The 25665-nt window shown below is 44.1% G+C and overlaps 1 protein-coding gene across 3 annotated transcripts in view; it reads right to left on the reverse strand.

Annotated features, from left to right (window-relative positions):
* ATRX (ATRX chromatin remodeler) overlaps positions 1-25665 on the reverse strand; it is a 453401-nt gene that overhangs the window by 214243 nt on the left and 213493 nt on the right. For all 3 annotated transcript variants that reach the window (XM_030208839.1, XM_030208838.1, XM_030208840.1), the window contains exons 16-17: positions 19843-19984; positions 4861-4970 (exon numbers count right to left, since the gene is read on the reverse strand). In XM_030208839.1, the coding sequence (XP_030064699.1) occupies positions 4861-4970; positions 19843-19984 (252 nt within the window). The remainder of the gene's footprint in view (positions 1-4860; positions 4971-19842; positions 19985-25665) is intronic.

Genomic DNA, 25665 nt, shown 5'->3' on the forward strand with positions numbered 1-25665 from the left:
CTCTTGCACCTTTGATGACCCAGGTGTAAGGCGTACAAAACCCCCAACCTTGGCTGACTTCTAATATCCGCTACCTACGTTCCTGTACCCGCTCCGCCGAACGCCTCTGGCGGAAATCTCGGGCCCTTGCTGATTTCTTACACTTTAAGTTCATGCTGACCTCCTTCCAATCTGCTCTTTTACGTGCCAAAAAGGATATTATATCCAACTGACCAACTCTCTTGGCTCTAACCCTCGACTTCTCTTCACCACATTGAACTCTCTCCTCAAGGTGCCCCCTCCCCCAACTCCCCCTTCATTATCTCCTCAGACCCTTGCTGAATTCTTTCACAACAAGGTTCAAAAGATAAACCTTGCTTTCTCTACCTCACCACCTCTCCCTCCACTAGTCCGTTCCCCTCTCTCTCCTTCCCCTCATTCCCTTTCCTCCTTTCCTGAAGTTACTATTGAGGAAACTACACTTCTCCTTTCTTCCTCAAAATGTACCACCTGTTCCTCTGATCCCATTCCCACCCACCTTCTTCATGCCATCTCTCCTGCTCTTATTCCTTTTATCTGTCACATTCTCAACCTCTCACTTTCCACTGCGACTGTCCCTGCTGCCTTTAAACATGCTGTGGTCACACCTCTCCTTAAGAAGCCTTCACTCGACCCATCTCCCTCCTTCTTTCTCTCCAAATTACTTGAGCGTGCTGTTCACCGCCGCTGCCTTGATTTTCTCTCCTCACATGCTATTCTTGACCCACTACAATCTGGTTTTCGCCCTCTCTACTCAACCGAAACTGCGCTTACTAAAGTCTCCAATGACCTATTACTGGCTAAATCCAGAGGTCAATATTCCATCCATATTCTTCTTGATCTTTCCGCTGCTTTTGACACTGTCGATCACAGCATACTTCTCGATACCCTGTCCTCACTTGGATTCCAGGGCTCTGTCCTTTCCTGGTTCTCTTCCTACCTCTCCCTCCGCACCTTTAGTGTTCACTCTGGGGATCCTCTTCTACTTCTATCCCTCTGCCTGTCGGCGTACCTCAGGGTTTCTGTTCTTGGTCCCCTCCTCTTTTCTATCTACATTCTTCCCTTGGTTCATTAATCTCATCCCATGGCTTTTCCTACCATCTCTATGCTGATGACTCCCAAATCTACATTTCTACCCCTGATATCTCACCTTGCATCCAACCAAACTTTCAGCGTGCTTGTCTGACATTGCTGTCTGGATGTCTCAACGCCACCTGAAATTAAATATGACCAAAACCGAGCTTCTCATTTTCCCCCCAAACCCACCTCCCCGCTCCCCCGTTTTCTATTTTCTGTTGATGGCTCTCTCATTCTCCCTGTCTCCTCAGCTCGAAACCTTGGGGTCATCTTTGACTCTTCTCTCTCCTTCTCTGCTCATATCCAGCAGACTGCCAAGACCTGTCGTTTCTTTCTTTACAACATCCGTAAAATCCGCCCCTTTCTTTCCGAGCACTCTACCAAAACCTCATCCACACCCTTGTCACCTCTCGTTTAGGACTACTGCAATCTGCTTCTTGCTGGCCTCCCACTTAGTCACCTCTCCCCTCTCCAGTCGGTTCAAAACTCTGCTGCCCGTCTCATCTTCCGCCAGGGTCGCTTTACTCATACTACCCCTCTCCTCAAGACCCTTCACTGGCTCCCTATCCGTTTTCGCATCCTGTTCAAACTTCTTCTACTAACTCTATAAATGTACTCACTCTGCTGCTCCCCAGTATCTCTTCACACTCATCCATCCCTACACCCCTTCCCGTGCACTCCGCTCCATGGATAAATCCTTCTTATCTGTTCCCTTCCCACTACTGCCAACTCCAGACTTCGCGCCTTTTGTCTCGCTGCACCCTACGCCTGGAATAAACTTCCTGAGCCCCTACGTCTTGCCCCATCCTTGGCCACCTTTAAATCTAGACTGAAAGCCCACCTCTTTAACATTGCTTTTGACTCCACCTACCCTCCTCTCTTCCTTCCCATTCACATTAATTGATTTGATTTGCTTACTTTATTTATTTTTTTATTAGATTGTAAGCTCTTTGAGCAGGGACTGTCTTTCTTCTATGTTTGTGCAGCGCTGCGTATGCTTTGTAGCGCTATAGAAATGCTAAATAGTAGTAGTAGTAGTAATCTATCCCCTCTGAACTGTACTCTTCTTCTACTGAAGAATTTGGGTACCTTTATGTTGAGATGGGATATCTAAGATCTAGAAATCAAAGTTCCCCATCTTTCCGTGACCAGACGGAATATTTCTGTCAATAGCTCCCATTCTCCTGGATCCAGTAATGCTCAGTAATCCACCTGAATATTCTATAATCCCCACAATGTGTGCTGCAAATATCCGAAGTGTTTTTATGCCTACTGAAACAACAGACAAGGCTCTATTGCCATGTTGGTGCTTTGAGTTCCTCACTTGCTTGTTTATATAGGCCACTGTCATGACATTGTCCCAGAGGATCTGCACCAGCTTGCCTGTCAGAATGGACTGAAAGGCTTGTAGCGCCTTGCGGACTGTCCTAAATTAAAAACAACTGATTGACCAAAGAGATTCTGTCTTGCTTCCAAAACCCTCAAACATTGTGTTTGAGGAAAAGAGCCACCCCAGCCACGCAGGCTTGCATCTCTCACCACTATAATCCAAGAATGGTGTTCCCAGTAGGAGGATGGAGGTGTGAAGCCACTAAAACATGCTGTACTTCACTTGGTGTCCAAAATAAATGAAGATTGTAGTCTTGAAACGTGGGTTGCCCATCAAGACAAGAGAGACTGCTGCAGGGGCCACATGTGAGCCCTGGCCCCAGGGCACGACATCAAAAGTAGTCTCCATGAATCCCAGCACTTGCATATAATCCCAAACATAAGGATTCGGAATTTGCAACAAAGTAAAATTATGCCTTACCTGATCATTTTTTTTCTGGTTGTGTCTACCTACCAGTAGGTAGAGATAGAGAATACTGTACTGAAGACAGTGATCCTGGACGGCCAGCACCTCAGTCAGTATATGTCGCATCAATAAGCAGAACTAGAAGCAGACACATTGGAAGCCTTTCTCACAAAAGTAGAAATCACAAACTAGACAGAGACGAATCAAAGTCCACAAACACTGTCTTGTATTAAAACAAAAAAAAATTATTTTCTGGATAACCAAACCTGAGAAAACCACAAACCTTCAACAACAATCAGAACTAAAATGCAGGTAAAGAGGTGGGATCCTGGATTCATCTGCTGAGACTAAAGGAAAAAAAATTATCAGGGAAGGTCTAATTTTACCTTCCTTAGCCTCAGCAGCAGATGAATCCAGAAACTGGTGGGATGTACAAAAGCAAAGAGAGTGGAAAGCTCCGCTCCCCGAAAAAGCAGAACCAAAGCTGGCATCCGCCTGTGCGGCCACATCCAGTGTGTAATGTTTTGAAACTGTATGTAAAAGAAGCCCAAGTAGCCACTCAACAAATTTCCTCGGGAGAGAAAACAACTGTTCCCACCCACGAGGCTGCTTGTGCTCGCGTAGAATGTGCCTTAAACGCCGGAGGGGAAGCCCAACTCTCGAAAAGACAGGCCAAAGAAATCACTTCTTTGATCCAACACTCAATAGTTGCCTTTGACGCACATTGCCCCAATAGGAGCATGACGAAAAGATCTGAACACGGGAAATCAATGTACATATGCAAATAATGGAGGAGCACCCTCTGAACATCCATAAACTGAAGCCTCTCAAAATCCTCCAGATAATCCTCACTAGAAACGAGGGAAAGAAAATAAGGCTAATTGAGATGAAATGCCGAAAGGACTTTTGGCAAAAAGGAAGGAATTGTACGCAACTCCAGATTCCGAAAACTGTAGAAAAGTATCCTGACAACGTCTGAAGCTCAGAGATTCAGTGTGCTGAGGCCATAGGCACCAAAAATTACCGCCTTTAAATTAAGATCTTTGTTGGAAGCCTTGCGCAATGGCTCGAACGGAGCCCACTACATATAGTCTTGAGTACTGAATTCAGATTCCAGGTCGGACACTGGTGGCAAATTGGAGTATGCAGGTGAAGAGCGCCCCACAAAAAAAAACAAACTACATCAGAATGTACTGCCAAAGAACCACCTGACACACTCCCTCAGTAACAGGCAAGAGCTGCCACCTGAACCAGCAGGGAATTATACGCCAAACCCTTCTGCAGACTCTCCTGCAGGAAGGCCAACAGCTAATCCAACAAGCTGCACTCTTTGAATCTCCATGCCAATAGCACTTAATTGTCCATGATCTCCAACTTGTCCAGAATTAGCTGTAGCTTTTTTTTTTTTTTTACTCTATCATACATTGTACCACTGCTGTAACTTCTGTGGTGATCGCAGATGCCCATTTGGCGTTAACAAGGCTAAGACGGCCCTGTATGATCAGCCACCTTGGAATCACCCATGCAAGCCCCATCTGTGTCTCTTTGTGACTGCTTTGTAGCCATCAATGTTCCCAAAAGTACAACCAGCCACAGAAGAGAACTGTCTGAGTCATTATTAGCAACTCTTCAAGTTAAGGTGAGTGAAATTGCAAATAAAACATATGATTTGAAGCAGAATGTTTCAGCATCTGCTCTGCTCCATGGTACCACATGACCCTCATAAGTTTTCACTATTTTTCCCCACTTGCTGTTATCTATTAGAGACAAAATCTACAATTTACTACCTAGCAAAATATACCAAATCTGTTCTCTCACATTTATTTAAATAAAGAAAAAACATACAGAGAGCAGTTTATTTTTACTTAAATGATTGGAAGGAAGGAAAATTAGTAAAGTAAAATTTCTGGACACAGTCTATAACAATTTTTAAAACATTAAAACATTTCTAGCTACTTATTCTGTCTTACCTGCAGGGTCTTTCCTAGACCCATGCAGTGTGCAAGGATACATCCAGACCCAGATTCACGCTTTGTTTTTTTCAGAGATTCACAGCAGCAGTCCCACATAAACTGAACACCTGTATAGATTAAAACAAATTTGATCATCAAACTTACAAGAAAGTATTTCTTTTTTTAGTTCCAATGCAGTTTGTTTTATTTACAATTTAGCTTCTCTAACTTGAAAAAAGAAGGAAAAAAAAAAAAGACAACAAAGGAGTCCTGAAAGATGGTAGTCATCACAATGGTGTAGTCTACTTGGGGCTCAGGCCCACCCAAAATCAGTGCTCTGTTGGCATGACTGGCGGGAATCCACAAACCCTGTCAGCCAAGAACTTCTCCAGCAGAAACACTTATATAAAGAGCAACCAGTGAAAGTGTCCCCGAGCCACTGCCATTCCACCCCTTGCGCATGCTCAGTTTTCATGCGTGCACGGAGGCTGGTCCTGTCAGCAACTTTGGGGACACTGACACCAGCTGCACAGGCTGTAAGTGTTCTTTCTGCCGGGAAGAAGTCTTTGGCTGGTGGAGCTTGCAGATCCCCACCACACAAGTATCTTTTTTTTTTTTTGGGGGGGGGGGGGGGGGAGCACCAAAGGGAGGAGTAACAGGGGCGAGGAGGGCAGGGAAGACATTAATTTTCAGGCCCACTCTAAATTGGCGGTCTGGCTAAGCCTCTGAATCATCAGCTTAAGTATGTTTTGTCTGGAAGCCTCCTCCTGCTCATTTCAACTTCAGCAAGAGAAGAACTTAAAAGGCCTAAACAACCAACAGCCCTCTATTCGCTTCTACCCATGGGTTATCCATGTTTATTCCTTCTTTCTCCTCTTACCTGTAACAGCAACCACAATGACAGCCCTAGTCAGAAGGCCAACAGACAATATTTTCCTTATGAAGTCACTAGGCATGTACCCTATATCCCACAAAGATATTGCTATTGCTCGACTCAAACTCCATAAATCCAAAAACTGACAACAGCCTCTACAGTTCTCCCCAACCAGTCTGTCCAATGAACAAAATCTAGAGTTCTCAAACAAAACCAAAAGTCTTCTATATGGCAGTGAGCAGCGCTGCCTCTGTATCTCTTTTGAACAATTCCTCTATTTAGATTTCAGCACTTTTTCTACACTACTACTCCTCTTACTGACAAGTGTATTAACCAGCTTTCAACATGATATGAGGAATTCTATAGGCCCCACTGAGATGACTGCCAGTCAACTGTAAATAAATCTATCAGCAGAAAACATTTGGGTGGTTAAAACAAACTAGGTGGTTCTACACAATTATAGCAGAACCTACTTTACAGAATGTGATTGCACATGCTTTCATGAATAAAGATTTTTTAAAACCCACTTAAAACCAACTCCTTATGACTCTGTCCTTTCAACATCTTCCCCCAAACATCTAGTATAGAATGACTGCAAAACCAAAAATGTGTTAGGTAGTATAACTGTTTGCTTATTTATGGAATACATAGATCCAAACATAACCTTGCCATGATCCCCATGGATCCCCTAACATGTTCTGAAAATCCAGTCTGAATTACACCCAAAACCAAAAAGACATTAGGAGAGGGGGGTGGCATATGTGCCTATCTGTGGAGTTAGCAGAGCTCCCAAATACACCTGTCATTATTCTCCTTGACAAGCCCTTAATATTTGGTGTAGATACAATGACAATCACCAGTTATGTAAAATAATTGCTGTGAACTTTAATGGAATTAGTGTATTCCCCCAAAGACATCCCTTAATGAAATGAGTAAAACTGAAAACATCTCTCTGACCAACGACTGTGCCATCAAGGAACTTGATCTAAGAGACGAGGAAGGAGCAAAAGTCCAGAATACAGCAAAGAGTATTACAGGAGAATAAAATTGGTAATGAAAAGTGCTCTAACATTGAAGAATAAGATACAAACCATCAAAAAACTTATGACTCCCACATTCTCAAATAGCCTTAGAATTGTGGACTGGCCTCATCTATCTTTAAAAATTGGACATATGAACAAGAAAACATCTCCATGCTCACAGGTAGTCTATAAGAATCAGAGTATGCCAAGACTATAGATTCCTAGAGCTAAAGGAAGAATGGCCTCACAGAAAGAGATTATACATATAGAACTACCATCATAAGCCTCCAGGCCTATTACAGCATCAATAGATCAAAACACACAAAAAGTGGTATGAGAACAAGCATCTAGAATCTACTTCTACCATTACACTTAGGTAGGTGTTCCAATGAACAGAAAGAATGAGTGAGAACCCACCTGGAATACAGGAATGGAACCAACAAAATGTGCAAAACAGGAGAAAATGCTCTTTAAAGAAGCTGATCAGTAAACAAGGAAAAGCAAGTGGCGAATGCACAAATACAGTGGGAAATATAAAGTATTACTCCAGGCATAGTACGTGCATCAAGCTCAGACAGATGAATGGTTCAAAAGAGGAGAGCCGAAACCTAAGGATGAGTGACTGATAAGCTGCAGCTCAGGACAGTTGATTACAGACATGATGGTTCAAAGAAAGCATTAAAAAATTGATACAACAGACATTTGTAGATTCTGTAAGAAAAAACTGGAAATGGTTACTCATCTTGTGGCTGACTGCAAAGTGCTGACGTCAGAAAATGTTTATACAGAAAGGCACAATGTCTCATTCATTGGAAATTCTGTAAACATTACAACATTAGTGACTCAGAAAAGCATTGGGATAATGATCCTAAGAGAATTGAGGAAAATAAAGACATTATAAGCACTTGTAACATCCCCATCCTAACAGATGCAAGAAAACCAGACATAGTGGTAAAAGAGAGACACCAGAATGGAAATGATAGAGGAGTCAGTCTTGAGCAATTCGATTCCTCAAGTCACTTCACTGGCTTCCTATCTGTTTCCGCATACAGTTCAAACTCCTCTTATTGACTTATAAGTGCATTCACTCTACAGCTCCTCAGTACCTCTCCACTCTCGTCTCTCCCTGGGAACTCCGTTCACTGGGTAAATCTCTCTTATCTGCACCCTTCTCCTCCACCGCTAACTCCAGACTCCGTTCCTTTTATCTTGCTGCACCATATGTCTGGAATAGACTTCCTGAGCCGGTACGTCAAGCTCCATCTATGGCCATCTTCAAATCTAAGCTAAAAACTCACCTTTTTGATGTTGCTTTTAACTCCTAACCCTTATTCACTTGTTCAGAACCCTTATTTTATCCTCACTTTAATATTCCCTTATCTCTTGTTTGTCCTGTTTGTCTGTCCTAATTGGATTGTAAGCTCTGTCGAGCAGGGACTGTCTCTTCATGTTCAAGTGTACAGTGCTGCGTACGTCTAGTAGCACTATAGAAATGATAAGTAGTAGTACTCAATGAATCATGTTGAGAGAGAGAGAGAAAACCCTCAAGTACCAAGAACTGCAGTCAGAGATCAAGAAAATGTGGCAGAAAGTTACAGAAACATTTCCCATCATTTTGGGTACCACATATTTGATCAAAAAGAATTTCCAAGCACACCTGGATGTTGCCTATACATGTTATATCACACAAACTCCAGAGGGAAGCTCCCTTTGGCACAATGCAAATTTTACAGCAAGCATTAGCAGTAAATTTGATAGGAATGAACTTCGCTCCTAATCTTAGTCTGTCATAGTATGCACAAAACTAACCTATTTGGAGAAATTGTGTCCCCACCCCACCCCCCCAAGAAAAACCCACAGACATTTAAAAAAACACATGGCAGAAGAGAGTTGTGTGGGGTCAAGATAGAGGCTTTATGAAGGAACTGGAAAGCACAAAGTCTCCATTAGAGGGAAAGCCTAAAGCAGGGACCAACATCAAGCTGCCATTTCAAAGTTCAAAGAGAACATCTGAGAGAGTTACTCTGTTGCCTTCTCCCCAAGTTGAAGGGATAGTGGGAAATGTGGCAGCCCTCTCTACAAAGCAGTCAATAAGTTTGGGGACTTCAAAAGAGCTCCTGTTCCAGATTCTGTGAACACAGAGATGACTGCCCAGAGCTTAATAAGCCAGTGGTGTCTGAAGATACAGTAGCAAATACCTTGGGAAGATTGTCAAACCAAGAATGAGGAGTGGACAATCACAGCTACTTTACTGAAACTCCCAGATCACGATTCCATACTTACGGTTTACTTTCTTACATACAGGATTCGTAGTGTGGATTTTTCCAGACTTATAATCAAGAGACAAAAGCACACGAAGAAGTTTCAGTTTACATCAAGGTCTATCACTCTGGGTGCCAAACTATCATGTTTTCTTTATAAATATATTTGATTTCTTCATAGATAGTAAGCAGCAGAAATGTACTCAAGATGTAACGGTAACTGCCAGTGGGGTTTTTTTTTTTCTATTACAATAGCTTGGCTAACAATTTCTATTAGTAAGTAGGGGATTTGTGTTTCTGGATCTTAGTTTCCCTTTTTGCAATATTTTGATGCATCCTGTTACCAGGATTTCTTTTGATCCTCCTGGTAGATGTGATCTTGACAGTGGATTACTTTAGGAAGTAATATTCACCCTGCAAGTACTAAGTAATTTTTAAATGCAAGTCACCACAAGCTTTTTATACCCAGATATTCAGCAATGGATTGTACTCTGATACCAGCACTGATTTTACAATTGCCAGCATTTATTTGGCCTTTTTGCTATCCTAACATTACCAGGATATTTACCCAATTAACAGACTGAGTTACCCAATTATCCAACTGAATATTGCTGCTAACTAGGTAACTCACAGCTCTGCTCAGACTCTACTCATGGATCAGTCCAGCACTGGCCGGATAGCACCCAGGTGGTTAGACTGGATTTTTAGCAGCTCTAGCTGGCTAAGTCCTGCTGAACATTGACCTTGGTTCTGCAGGGTAGAGCCAAAATCTTCCTCTCCTATTCCTCCTATAATAGCAAGCGGCAATTATAAATTAGATACAGGGACAAAAAATTCCACCAGATGACCTCTATACCACCACTATCTGGAACCAAGAAATCCAACAGCTAAATAATTTTCTCTATATTATCTGTCAACGGTTTTTAAGCACAATAAAAAAAAAAAAAAAAAAGAATTGCAAAATAGTAGTGGACACCTGAATGAGGTGGCTTAACTGAAAAAGATGCAAAGTAAGGAGTTAATATGGAATAACTACATAGGCATACTCATGAAATAAACTGATCAAAAAGTAAAACAACATTAACAAACTTTATTAGAAGCCTCATATGCCCCCAACAAGCCCTGAAAATTTGGTGTGGATAGGACATCAAATATGAAGTAATTAGAGGGATACAAACAGAGCAATTGCGTAAGCCTCCCAACCTTTGAGAAGATGGTAATAAAATAAATCTCTATTGTAGGGAACCTCAGAATATCTGCAGTGCTGTTTGGCTGGACTGATCCTTGAGGTGGTCATCCAGTATGATGACCATCAGGCAACAAAGAAGTCACCCAGCTGTGACATCAGGGAGACTGAACACTTCTTCTGCCCCAAGCACCACTGTGTGCAGGGAAGCTGAGATGATCTACAGGCTGTACTGATTTCATCAAGACAGTCATCCGTTCAGCACCTATGAGGAAGTGAAAATTAAGACCGAAGGTACCATTTTAGCAAGTACTGCTATTGGGCCCAATGGATAAACATGGTGTTGAGTCAATAGTCTGCTTCTCTTCCTGTATCAGTTCTACAGGATGAGGCTTCTCTCAGATCAGCCAAGTATTATTCTTCCCAAGGACGTTAACTGCGAACAGGAGACAGCATGACATCAAAAGGCTGAAGCCGATTAGGTTTGTCTCCCTTTCCTTCTCCTCCGCGCATCTGTCATACCCATTAACCCAAAACAAAGCAAGAAAACTATGGCGCTGCTCTATCCGCAATTGTCATTCTTTATGTTGGTACCATAATTTATATTTTCAAAATGCAAGCTTATGCAGCATACAGATGTACACAGAGGAAGTACTGGTTCATCGGTTGAGAGTAGTAATTAGGTATAGAATTGTAATCATTGTGTCATTTGGAGAGGCTGGCTATAGGAACTCCCTGTATTCATGCAGAGATGTTTTCACCCTGGTAAAGGGCCACCAAACACAGACGTGTTTATGAGGAATCGGTGTGCTTATCAGACAATATCAATAAGTATAATTTTAAAAAACAAAAACAAACTCCCAAAATCATTAATTGAAACCTGGGAGCTTTTAACACTTTTTATCTTGTGACTACATCAAAAGGAAACCGATGGCATATGGGAACGTGCTCCTTTTGTTTTGTGGAATGCAGTGGCATACTATAAAAATGCACTTGCCTTTTTTTTTTTTTTATTACTACTATTTCACAGAGAGGTACTGAATAACAGGGGTAGCGTCCTTCACACAGAAGTTCTGTCCAGAGTCAGTCTAAATGTGTCAACATGGTCCAGTTCAGTCAACACTAACAGTGCCAAGTTTCATCCAAGTTATATGTTCAGTGGGAAATAAACTCTGTTGGCTGAGGCTGCCTGCTATATAAATATTCCATCACTGTTTCACTATTGCTAGCAAGTATTACATATTCAAGGGCATTATGCTTTAAACAGTTATAATTCAGTTTTTATCCAGTTTACATGCCATGGCATGCTTGTTAAACCCAAAGGTGAATCCTAAGGGTGGCTGAACAATTAGGTATAAACTGTGTGTTTCTGACTATACTTGTTTTGGCCTGCTTTCAGTCCTACTGATCTGTACATCAGCTGTCTAGAATTTTGGGAAGATGGAAATGAGAAAATAGATTGCATTGAGGCAAAAACACATAGTAAAAATTTTCTTAGGTACATTAAAAGCAAAAAGTCAGCAAAAGAATCAGTTTTGGACCGCTAGATGACCGAGAGGTAAAAGGGGCATTCAGGGAAGACAAAGCCATAGCAGAGAGATTAAATTAATTCTTTGCTTCGGTCTTCACCGAGGAAGATTTGGGAGATATACTGGTGCCAGAAATGGCATTCAAAACTGAGTCAGAGAAACTGAATAAAATCTCTATAATCCTGGAGGATGTGATGGTGCAATTTGACAAACTGAAGAGCAGCAAATCACCTGGACCGGATGGTATTCATCCCAGAGTACTGATAAAATTGAAAAATTAATTTACAGAACTATTATTAGTAATATATAATTTATCTTTAAAATCAAGCATGGTACCGGAAGATTGGAGGGTGGCCAATGTAACACTGATTTTTTAACAAATCATCCAGAGGTAATCCGGGAAATTATAGACCAGTGCGTCTGTCGTCAGTGCTGGACAAAAAGGTAGAGACTATTATAAAGAACAAAACTACAGAGCATATTCAAAAGCATGGATTAATGAGACAAAGCCAACATGGATTTAGTGAAAGGAAATCTTGCCTCACCAATCTATTATATGTCCTTGAAGGGGTGAACAAACATGTGGGAAAGAGGAACCTGAACTATAGCTACGCAATACAAGGTTCCACATTAGGAGTCACCAACCAGGAAAGGGCTATAGGCATCATCATTGATGATACATCAAAACCTCTGCTTAGTGTGCGGCAGCAGCTAAGAAAGCAATAGAATGTAGGTATTATTAGGAAGATGAAGACTTTATAATGTTTTTGTAATCGCTCCACGGTGCGACCATACCTCAAAGACTGTGTGCAATTCTAGTCACCGCATCTCAAAAAGATAATAGTAAAATTAGGTACAGAGAAGGGCGATGAAATGATAGGGACGACTTCCCTATGAGGAAAAGCTAAAGCGGCTAGGGCTCTTCAGCTTGGAGAAAGACGTTTGAGGGGAATAATGATAGAGGTCTATAAATAATGAGTGGAGAGGAATGGGGTAGACGTGAATCACTTGTTTACTCTTTCCAAAAATACTAGGACCAGGGTACACGCAATAAAGCCAATTTAAAACGAATCGGAGAAAATATTTCTTCACATCAACTTGTAATTAAACTCTGGAATTTGTTGCCAGGAATGTCGTAAAAGCAGTTAGCTTGGTGGGGGTCTAAAAAAGGTTTGGATAGCTTCCTAACAGAACAAGTCCGTAAGTCATTATTAAAATGGACGTGGGGAAAAGTGCTGCGTATTTCTAGGATAACAGCATAAAATGTCTAGATGGATATATATGCCAATACCAACTTTGTTCACAGTGGTGGAAATAAGTATTTGATCCCTTGCTGATTTTGTAAGTTTGCCCACTGACAAAGGACATGAGCAGCCCATAATTGAAGGGTAGGTTATTGGTAACAGTGAGAGATAGCACATCACAAATTAAATCCGGAAAATCACATTGTGGAAAGTATATGAATTTATTTGCATTCTGCAGAGGGAAATAAGTATTTGATCCCCACCCAACCAGTAAGAGATCTGCCCCTACAGACCAGGTAGATGCTCCAAATCAACTCGTTACCGCATGACAGACAAGCTGCGGCAATGGTCACCTGTATGAAAGACACCTGTCACAGACTCAGTGAATCAGTCAGACTCTAACCTCTACAAAATGGCCAAGAGCACAGGAGCTGTCTAAGGATGTCAGGGACAAGATCCTACACCTGCACAAGGCTGGACATGGGCTACAAAACCATCAGTAAGACGCTGGGCCGAGAGGAGACAACTGTTGGTGCCTATAGTAAGAAATGGAAGAAGTACAAAATGACTGTCAATCGACAAGATTGGGCTCCACGCAAAATCTCACCTCGTGGGGGTATCCTTGATCATGAGGAAGGTTAGAAATCAGCCTACAACTACAAGGGGGGGAACTTGTCAATGATCTCAAGGCAGCGGGACCACTGTCACCACGAAAAACCATTGGTAACACATTACGACATAACGGATTGCAATCCTGCAGTGCCCGCAAGGTCCCCCTGCTCCGGAAGGCACATGTGACGGCCCGTCTGAAGTTTGCCAGTGAACACCTGGATGATGCCGAGAGTGATTGGGAGAAGGTGCTGTGGTCAGATGAGACAAAAATTGAGCTCTTTGGCATGAACTCAACTCGCCGTGTTTGGAGGAAGAGAAATGCTGCCTATGACCCAAAGAACACCGTCCCCACTGTCAAGCATGGAGGTGGAAATGTTATGTTTGGGGGTGTTTCTCTGCTAAGGGCACAGGACTACTTCACCGCATCAATGGGAGAATGGATGGGGCCATGTACCGTACAATTCTGAGTGACAACCTCCTTCCCTCCGCCAGGGCCTTAAAATGGGTCGTGGCTGGGTCTTCCAGCACGACAATGACCCAAAACATACAGCCAAGGCAACAAAGGAGTGGCTCAGGAAGAAGCACATTAGGGTCATGGAGTGGCCTAGCCAGTCACCAGACCTTAATCCCATTGAAAACTTATGGAGGGAGCTGAAGCTGCGAGTTGCCAAGCGACAGCCCAGAACTCTTAACGATTTAGAGATGATCTGCAAAGAGGAGTGGACCAAAATTCCTCCTGACATGTGTGCAAACCTCATCATCAACTACAGAAGACGTCTGACCGCTGTGCTTGCCAACAAGGGTTTTGCCACCAAGTATTAGGTCTTGTTTGCCAGAGGGATTAAATACTTATTTCCCTCTGCAGAATGCAAATAAATTCATATACTTTCCACAATGTGATTTTCCGGATTTAATTTGTGATGTGCTATCTCTCACTGTTACCAATAACCTACCCTTCAATTATGGGCTGCTCATGTCTTTGTCAGTGGGCAAACTTACAAAATCAGCAAGGGATCAAATACTTATTTCCACCACTGTAAATGTTTCAGATATATCCATTTACTTGCTCCCATGATCCAACTGAATTCTATTATTTTGTCTCATTGAGAAATCATCTCCTGGATATCCTTATTCATGGGAAAGGACCGAGCCTTATACTGAATACCCTTTACCAAAGGATCTACCTGCCTCAGATTTGTCACCTGTCTGTCTGCTCAAAGTTAAGCGTAGAAATCACTTGATCAATAACCTCTGTAAGCTCATCTCTATGAAATATCCTTACCACTGAGGGATCCTCCCCAGGGAACACACAATACGGCTCCTGAGAGCCTTCAAAAACATCAGGGTCCCCTAAATGACTGACAGCATCTGACCCTGTAGGGGACCCGACCTCTACCTCATCCGCCAACTCCAGACGGGGTCTTTTAGGTAGAAAAGAACTGCACTCCCCAGCAAAAAAATCAAATTGGGGAGGGCCCAATTTCCACGCATTAAAAATCGTCCAGACAAATTCCGGTGGAAAACCAACCCCCACTGTACCATCATTTCCTAAATGCTGACTCGGAAAAGGAGAAACTGTCCCCAAAGAAGCAGGCTCTGCAGGTTGAGAGGAATTTAAAATGGCGGACATTCCCGCCAAAAGAGGACCCCCCACAGACGCTGCTGCAGACACTGCCGGCGGCGATCCAGCTATTGCAGGAGCCACCGTCATTACTGGGACCTCCGCAGTCAATTCTGGAGGAACCGCCGATACCTGCTTTGGCTCCCAGCAAAACTTACATGGAGCTCCCGGTGTCTTTACCCCCCGATGCAAACACACGCGGCAACGGAGGAGTTTAGCCGCGGACATCCCGAAGCCAAACTAAACTGCACTGCGCTTCCAAAGATTTCTAAACAACAGAAATAATCCTGCTCTCCAGACAGCCCGCGAAACAAATGAAAAGAGAAACCGGAGCTGCTCTTCACTCAGCGAACTATTTATTTTTTATTTTTATTATTTTTTTCAAACAAGCAAAATTGAGCCACACAACTGGCAACTGTAAAGGCACTCAAGGTTCCCGGATAGCTAAGGAGCCGAGGCACAAAGCTGCCAAAATCAGAAATGGAGCAGCAGAGGGGGAGGGACCTGCTCAGCAGGTTTAACAACCCAAGGGGAAGGCTGGGCCCCACCTGACCCAGACCCAGACCCCAGAAGCACTTGTCTTTTTTTTTTTTTTTTTTAAACCATGCACAGGGTTCTAAAAAAGAAAGCGGAAGAAATAATTCCCAAAATTAAACCCCCCCTTCCTTTTTTTTTTTTTACCTCACCAGACTAGTCAGACTGCACAGGCTGTACCTCTACCTCTGTTGGACACTGAGAAATACTGGCTAGTTGGGGTTCTGCATAGGCTAGATGTACAGTGTTCAAAGCTCAGTGTTTCTCAGTCTCCCTCTGCTGGTAGGAGTGCAAAACCCAAGCGTCTTGACCAGTCTGGAGGGTCGCTGAGGAAACATCTTATTTGCCCCAAGAGAATTTAAGGGAAATTAGCCCTCTGCTAAGAAAAAGGGGTGGCACATTTTTTTTTTCAATCTGATGAGCTCAACAGCTCCACAAAATAATTTAACCATTACAGTCAGAAATAGATATGAATGCTGCGACTGAAATGCAGTGATGACCAAACAAAGCAGAAATGCTGGGCTCTACGAGGAAAGCTGTACAGAAAAATCAGAGCAAGATTACCAGTGCTATATCGCTGCCATCATAAGAGAGAGAGAAGCATGACGTCAAGAGGAGCCAAGAAGCTACAGAGAAATTCTAACAGAAATACAAGCTTGACAGAGCAAGCTATAGAAGCAGGCCTGAAGAAACTAGACAAAAATGAGATTCTCTACAAGGGACAGCAGAGCTCAAAATGAAGACAAGTTCCAAAAAAAAAGTGCCATCTTTCGCAACCTGGTACAGTCAATGGTACTAAGCCACCTGGACAACTGCAACGCACTCTACGCCGGCTGTACAGAACAAATCGTCAAGAAACTTCAAACAGCCCAAAATACTGCAGCCAGACTCATATTCGGAAAAACAAAATACGAAAGCTCAAAGCCCTTAAGAGAGAAACTACACTGGCTCCCACTTAAAGAACAGACCACATTCAAGATCTGCACGATTGTTCATAAAATCATCTACGGAGATGCTCCAACTTACATGTTAGACCTCATTGGCTTACCTCCCAGAAATGCTAAAAGATCCTCCCGCACATTTCTTAACCTACACTTCCCAGGCTGTAAAGGATTAAAATACAATACCAGCTTTTCCTACATGAGCACGCAACTGTGGAATGCACTACCAACAAATCTGAAAACAATTAAAGAAATCACTACCTTTCGCAAATCTTTGAAAACCTCTCTCTTCAACAAGGCCTACTACGAGAATCCATAGCTTAACTATAACACTTCACCAATCCACCTACTCTGAATGACGCCTTTTATAACTGCATGCTTAGTTCTTCTATGTCATCCTCGATCTCATTGTAATACCAACTGTATCTTCTACCCTGGAATGGCATTGCCATAACAGGTCTTTGTAAGCCACATTGAGCCTGCAAACAGGTGGGAAAATGTGGGATACAAGTGCAATAAATTAAATAAAATAAATAAATAAATAAATAAAAGGGTACACGTTGAGGAGAAACATTAGTTAAAATTCAGTGAAACCTCAACAGAAGCCATACCTAACAAGGCAAACTCACTCAACAACGTCTGTTCTGCAGCATTTCTCTGAGGAAAGAAATTATAATTATGAAGTTGAGACTTGAAAACCAAAAGGCATAAGATTTTCCCACTCTGAGACCATTAGAAACCCCCATCAGGCAGCAGCGAAGAAGAATAACTAGAAGGAGCCGACAGAATGCTTACCACCAAAATTTGTATAAAAACAATTGACAAAATTGTTTACCACACCAAAAGGAACTCCCTTGGGCTTTAGCACTGCTAAAGGTTTTGAACAGGAGCCTCATAACATAGTGAATTGGGGAGGGGGGGGGAGACTTGGCACCACCAAATGTCACCCTAGCTGCAGCCAAATCTGCAGGGTAAACCACACAAGGAGTTAACTTCCATCCTTTCAAAATTCCTGTTTCACTGACATCCAGAAACCTCTGAGTCAGGAACTGGCTAAGAAACACCAAAGCAGAGCTGCATGGTCCATCTATCATCTGCCTGGAGACAGATAATATACTGAATATTCCATGGCTACACAATAACCTTAAGGGGTGACTCACAAACAACTACTTTAATTCTCTGCCTCCGGCAGACAGACATAACCCAATAGTGTGGGCTGACAATAAGGAAAATGATATTGGAAACACTCTGATCAAAAAGGGCTAAACTTTTGGCACTAAGGTCCTAGAACTTCATTTTCTACTTCAACTACACAATCTCTGTTCTTTCTACACTACCACTCTTTGTGGACACCAATAAAATCTTGGAAATGTGAGTCATCCAACAATGTATAGTGGTCTTGTCAAAAAGCACCTGGGTACTCTCCTGCCCATAATAAAGTCTGTACAACATTTTGTACTGCTCACCAATTAAAGAAGTATAGTAAGTTTAATAAACCTTAAATGTTTATTTGTATTTAGATGTGTTTAAGAGCCTTTATCTTGGTGTTTAGATGCATATATTTTGGACTGGTGTTTGGAACAAGACATTCTACTCATCACTGAACAAGTTTGTACAAAAGATTCATTTGGAAAACATCAGCACTCTACTTTATCTGAGGCAGATAACCATCTACTCGGCTTCTTAATCTCTAAAGCATTATTAATAATTGAAAAACAACTCTAATTTATTTGTGTGTGTATATATATATATATATTTTTATATAGGAAATATGAAAGCATATTAGAATACAAATATCCAATGCATAATCCACTTATCTGTTAAAGGAAAAATACTAGATGATTATTTGTCCTCTAATTGATATGGCTAACTAATGCATATTGAAAACCTGGTACATCTCAGCTCATGCTTTCCATTTTCACTTGTTCTATTTGGTTTGTTGTTGTTGTATACTTTTTTTGGTCACAAAATGGCAGAAGTCCCCACCAAACTCAGACCCAATGCTATCTCCTGCACAGCCACTACTTCCATCAGCTGGGTGCCTGGCTCACTTGGCCCCAGGCACTGCCCCAGCTGCTTCTGCTTTGTTGCTCTTGTGTGGTCCACAAAACTTGCAGGCACTGCCAATCACATCCATTTCCTGGCAGCTACATGTGCAGCAGTGTTACAGTTTCTCAGGCTTCTCATCCATACAGAACTTCCTAGAGCTGAAAGCTCACTCTGCAGGACCAGACTCTCACTCTCATATGCTCTCCCCACACTTCCCCTTTTCTTCCTGTAGTCTTAGCCACAGAGGTGATTCAACAGAGACGGGGTACAGCTGCTTCCCTGGTTAAAGGAAGATGCCCGAGTCTGATTTTTTTTTTTTTTTTTAAATCTCTCTCTCGATGATCTAGATAAGCTCTCCAGGTTTCTTCTCTAGAGACTGGGAGGAGAATCCAAGACACCAAGCCCCCCATCCCCTGCATCCGACAGGCAAAAAGCATGGGTGGGGGAAAGGGAAGAGGGTGGACACAGTCAGCCCGCTGCAACACCTCTGGGCACTCGGCAGACATTGACCCTGGACTCCAAGTTCCAGGCCCGGCAGCTTAACACCAGATCCTGAAACAAATCTTGTTTTTTGTTTTTTTTTAAGCCAGCCTACTCCTGCCTTGTTCTCTACCTCCAGCAGACCTGGGTGGACAGGATTAACCACATCCACCATCTGCTGGAGACTGAAAAATGCTGTCTCCCAATACATATTTACTTTTTTCTCCCTTTTTCCTCTTGATGCATATTTACTCTCTTTCTCCTCTTGATGCGGACCTGAATTTATCTTTTAGTGTGATATTTGGATAATTTGGGTTTTTGTTGTTTGTTTTGTTGATTGGCTTACTTCATCTGTGTTATTTTTTTAATGTAATATTAAAAAATTTGCAATTAAAATGAAAAAAAAAAAATCTGTGTTGCTTCTTCCTTGTTTTAAAATATCCAGAGTCCCTTTCATTCCAAAAGGTGAGAGGAGTATTTTGTAGGCTTCAAGCTGTTATCTGTAGAGTAAGCTAAATGCAAGATCCTATAACACCCCAGACTACGCTCATGTACAGCCCATCTATAAACCCATATAAAAGTACTACTTGGAGGACACACCTAGTAGTTTTCTTGAACATTTCAAAGTAATGCATCATAGTCCTTACCATCTACTTGATGAGGCTTCAGTTTTGTAACCATATTTCTATGAACTTGTACTAATGGCTCTTTGGTTTCCTCATCTTCATCTAGAACCAATTTGGTGGTTATTGGGCACTTTACAGGTGAAGCATCTTCAACCACTATCACCTGCATGGAGACAGCATTAGATACAATCACCACTTGCTCAACAAGTCATCTTAGAAGTCTTCAACTTAAGCCTTAAACTTAAGCCTAAGCAGAATATAAATTAAATTACTATATTTGAATGTAATTCGCCTTAAACTACTAAATGAAAAAGGTGTGATCCTAATCTAAAATCCAAATTCTGCTATACCTCAAGGCTTTCACAGAGAAAAACTCATTAACAACATCTCACCCTCTATATAAGTGCTATAAAGGGCATTCTTATACTACACATATATAAAAACTATGGCAGATAAAGACCATATGCCAGTGGTTCCCAACCTGGTCCTGGAGACGCACCAGCCAGTCAGGATTTCAGGATATCAACAATGAATATTCATGAGAGATTTGCATTCACTGCCTTCACTTCCCAGGGCCAGGTTTGGGAACCCTGCCACATGCCTTATCAGCCTGCTCATCACACCAACTACTAGACTCTCCAATCCCTTCCTCTCCCTTAGAGGTCCTCTTGCTTGTCCCACGCTTTCTTGAGTTCAGATACTGTCTTTATCTCTACCACCACCATATTTAATTTCTTCAGGTTACACCTTAGTCTACCTCCTTTCACCCTCTTTCTATAACCCCCAATTCCAGAGCTTCATTTTCTTTTTCTTGCTCACGTCTCTCCATTTGCATTCAAGCATCCTTTTGCCTTTTGTCATTGCCTCATCTATCTGTTTGGCTAACTTAAGATCATAAGATATGGTAACACTACAGATCCCACCTTGCTTTCAAGCCCAGAACTTCACTCCCTAACTACCCCAAAACTGAGGGGCCACGATGGGGCGGGGATGGAGACAGAGCCCGTGGGAACAGGGACAAATCTGTCCTCTTGTCATTGTCATTTCTACTTTGAAGCCTGTTAATGAACTGGGCTGTTATGTTTGAGTAATACAGACAATATTTTGATCTGGGGGGAAAAACATGCAAACATGACAGCCACAACTAGCAAAATTTTGCATGGGAGATCCTGTGCACTCCTGCTACCAGCACATCTTTTAAGAAGACATCTTCTATTGCAGGAAAGACTGTGGAAGACAGGAGAGCTAGACTGAATCCTGAGATTATATATGATTTAAAATCCACATATTAAAAAAATCACAACAGTGCTTCATACGCCATACTCCTCCCCCGATAGGGCATACAGAACAGCTTGTATTTTGTACCAATGGACATTTTAACAGAGTGGATTAGGATTCCTTGGGGTAGGTAGAAGTCAGCTATTGTTGGGGTTGGAAGGGTAGAGAGTGGTGGTGTGTGTGTGTGGGGGGGGGGGGGGGGTGTTATTATAGTTACTTATTGTTATTGTTTTTTTATTTGTGATTTATAAACAACAGTTGCACAGCATATAGCGAATGCTACATACCTGTAGAAGGTATTCTCCGAGGACAGCAGGCTGATTGTTCTCACTGATGGGTGACGTCCACGGCAGCCCCCTCCAATTCGAATCTTCACTAGCAAAGGCCTTTGCTAGCCCTCGCGGCGCACCATGCGCACCGCGCATGCGCGACCGACTTCCCGCCCAAAACCGGATCATGTTCGTCAGTCCCCGTATATAGCAAGACAAAGACAAGGGAAGACACAACTCCAAAGGGGAGGCGGGCGGTATGTGAGAACAATCAGCCTGCTGTCCTCAGAGAATACCTTCTACAGGTATGTAGCATTCGCTTTCTCCGAGGACAAGCAGGCTGCTTGTTCTCACTGATGGGGTATCCCTAGCCCCCAGGCTCACTCAAACAACAAACATGGTCAATTGGGTCCTCGCAACGGCGAGGACATAACTGAGATTGACCTAGACAACTTATCCAACTAACTGAGAGTGTAGCCTGGAACAGAATAAACATGGGCCTAGGGGGGTGGAGTTGGATTCTAAACCCCGAACAGATTCTGAAGCACTGACTGCCCGAACCGACTGTCGCGTCGGGTATCCTTCTGCAGGCAGTAATGAGATGTGAATGTGTGGACAGATGCCCACGTCGCAGCCTTGCAAATCTCTTCAATAGTGGCTGACTTCAAGTGGGCTACCGACGCTGGCCATGGCTCTAACATGATGAGCCGTGACATGACCCTCAAGAGCCAGCCCAGCCTGGGCGTAAGTGAAGGAAATGCAATCTGCTAGCCAATTGGAAATGGTGCGTTCCCCACAGCCACTCCCCTCCTGATGGGATCAAAAGAAACAAACAATTGGGCGGACTGTCTGTTGGGCTGTGTCCGCTCCATATAGAAGGCCAATGCTCTTTTGAAGTCCAATGTGTGCAGGCTGACGTTCAGCAGGGCAGGAATGGGGACGGGGAAAGGATGTTGGCAAGACAACTGACTGGTTCAGATGGAACTCCGACACTACCTTTCGGCAAGAACTTAGGGTGAGTGCGGAGGACTACTCTATTATGATGAAATCTGGTGTAAGGGGCCTGGGCTACCAGGGCCTGAAGCTCACTGACTCTACGAGCTGAAGTAACTGCCACCAAGAAAATGACCTTCTAGGTCAAGTACTTCAGATGGCAGGAGTTCAGTGGCTCAAAAGGAGGTTTCATCAGCTGGGTGAGAACGACATTGAGATCCCATGACACTGTAGGAGGTTGACAGGTGGGGCTTTGACAAAAGCAAACCTCTCATGAAGCGAACAACTAAAGGCTGTCCTGAGATCGGCTTACCTTCCCACTGTATGGTATGCCCTGATTGCACTAAGGTGAACTCTTACAGAGTTGGTCTTGAGACCAGACTCAGACAAGTGCAGAAGGTATTCAAGCAGGGTCTGTGTAGGACAGGAGCGAGGATCTAAGGCCTTGCTGTCACACCAGACGGCAAACCTCCTCCATAAAAAGAAGTAACTCCTCTTAGTGGAATCTTTTCTGGAAGCAAGCAAGACACGGGAGACACCCATCCGACAGACCCAAGAGGCAAAGTCTACGCTCTCAACATCCAGGCTGTGAGAGCCAGAGACTGGAGGTTGGGATGCAGAAGCGCCCCTTCGTCCTGTGTGATGAGGGTCAGAAACACTCCAATCTCCACAGTTCTTCGGAGGACAACTCCAGAAGGAGAGGGAACCAGATCTGACGCGGCCAAAAAGGAGCAATCAGAATCATGGTGCCTCGGTCTTGCTTGAGTTTCAACAAAGTCTTCCCCACCAGAGGTATGGGAGGATAAGCATACAGCAGGCCTTCCCCCCAATCCAGGAGGAAGGCATCCGATGCCAGTCGGCCGTGGGCCTGAAGTCTGGAACAGAACTGAGGGACCTTGTGGTTGGCTCGAGATGCAAAGAGATCTACCAAGGGGGGTGCCCCACACTTGGAAGATCCAGCGCACTACTCTGGAGTTGAGCGACCACTCGTGAGGTTGCATAATCCTGCTCAACCTGTCGGCCAGACTGTTGTTTACCTCCTGCCAGATATGTGGCTTGGAGCACCATGCCGTAACGGCGAACCACAGCCACATGCTGACGGCTTCCTGACACAGGGGACGAGATCCGGTGCCCCCCTGCTTGTTGATGTATACATGGCAACCTGGTTATCTGTCTGAATTTGGATAATTTGGTGGGACAGCAGATCTCTGAAAGCCTTCAGAGCATTCCAGAACGCTCGTAACTCCAGGAGATTGTTCTGCAGATCGCGTTCCTGGAGGGACCAGCTTCCATGGGTGTGAAGCCCATCGACATGAGCTCCCCACCCCAGGAGAGACGCATCCGTAGTCAGCACTTTTTGTGGCTGAGGAATTTGGAAAGGGCGTCCCAGAGTCAAATTGGACCAAATCGTCCACCAATACAGGGATTTGAGAAAACTCGTGGACAGGTGGATCACGTCCTCTAGATCCCCAGCAGCCTGAAACCACTGGGAAGCTAGGGTCCATTGAGCAGATCGCATGTGAAGACGAGCCATGGGAGTCACATGAACTATGGAGGCCATGTGGCCAAGCAATCTCAACATCTGCCAAGCTGTGATCTGCTGGGACGCTCATACACGAGAGACGAGGGACAGCAGATTGTTGGCCCTTGTCTCCGAAGATAGGTACGAGCCGTCCGATAATCCAGCAGAGCTCCTATGAATTCGAGTCTCTGTACTGGGAGAAGATGGGACTTTGGATAATTATCACAAACCCCAGTAGCTCCAGGAGTCGAATAGTCATCTGCATGGACTGTAGAGCTCCTGCCTCGGAATTGTTCTTCACCAGCCAATCGTCAAGATAAGGGAACATGTGCACTCCCAGCCTGCGAAGCGCTGCTGCTACTACAGCCAGGCACTTTGTGAACACCCTGGGCGCAGAGGCGAGCCCAAAGGGTAGCACACAGTACTGGAAGTGACGTGTGCCCAGCCGAAATCGCAGATTACTGCCTGTGAGCTGGCAATATCGGGATGTGCGTGTAGGCGTCCTTCAAGTCCAGAGAGCATAGCCAATCGTTTCCTGAATCATGGGAAAGAAGGGTGCCCAGGGAAAGCACCCTGAACTTTTCCTTGACCAGATATTTGTTCAGGGCCCTTAGGTCTAGGATGGGACGCATCTCCCCTGTTTTCTTTTCCACAAGGAAGTACCCGGAATAGAATCCCAGCCCTTCTTGCCCGGATGGCACGGGCCTCGACCGCATTGGCGCTGAGAAGGGCGGAGAGTTCCTCTGCAAGTACCTGCTTGTGCTGGAAGCTGTAGGACTGGGCTCCCGGTGGGCAATTTGGAGGCTTCGAGGCCAAATTGAGGGCGTACCCTTGCCGGACTATTTGAAGAACCCAACGGTCTGAGGTTATAAGAGGCCACCTTTGGTGAAAAACTTTCAACCTCCCCCCGACCGGCAGATCGTCCGGCACGGATACGTTGATGTCGGCTATGCTCTGCTGGAGCCAGTCAAAAGCTCGTCCCCTGCTTTGCTGGGGAGCCGTGGGGCCTTGCTGAGGCGCACGCTGCTGACGAGCGAGCGCGCTGGGGCTTAGCCTGGGCCGCAAGCTGGCGAGAGGGAGGATTGTACCTACGCTTACCAGAAGAGTAGGGGAACAGCCCTCCTTCCCCCATAAAAACGTCTACCTGAGGAGGCAGATGCTGAAGGCTGCCGGCAGGAGATTTTGTCGAAAGCGTTATCCCGCTGGTGGAGCTGTTCTACCACCTGTTCGACCTTTTCTCCAAAATGTTGTCCGCTCGGCAAGGGGAGTCCGCAATCCGCTGCTGGATCCTATTCTCCAGTTGGAGGCATGCAGCCATGAGAGTCTGCGCATCACCACACCTTGAGCAGCGGCCCTGGACGCAACAACAAAGGTATCATATACCCCTCTGGCCAGGAATTTTCTGCACGCCTTCAGCTGCCTAACCACCTCCTGAAACGGCTTGGCTTGCTCAGAAGGGAGCTTGTCCACCAAGCCCGCCAACTGTCGCACATTGTTCCGCACATGGATGCTCGTGTAGAGCTCGTAGGACTGAATCTTGGCCACGAGCATAGAGGAATGATAGGCCTTCCTCCCAAAGGAGTCTAAGGTTCTGGAGTCTCTGCCCGGGGGCGCCGAAGCATGCTCTCTAGAACTCTTAGCCTTCTTTAGGGCCAGATCCACCACAACCAAAGTCGTGAGGCAACTGAGTGCGCATCAGCTCTGGGTCCCCATGGATCCGATACTGGGATTCGATCTTCTTCGGAATGTGGGGATTACTTAATGGCTTGGTCCAGTTCGCCA

The sequence above is a fragment of the Microcaecilia unicolor genome, chromosome 7 (genome assembly GCF_901765095.1).
Source record: "Microcaecilia unicolor chromosome 7, aMicUni1.1, whole genome shotgun sequence".
Taxonomy (NCBI): Eukaryota; Metazoa; Chordata; class Amphibia; order Gymnophiona; family Siphonopidae; genus Microcaecilia; species Microcaecilia unicolor.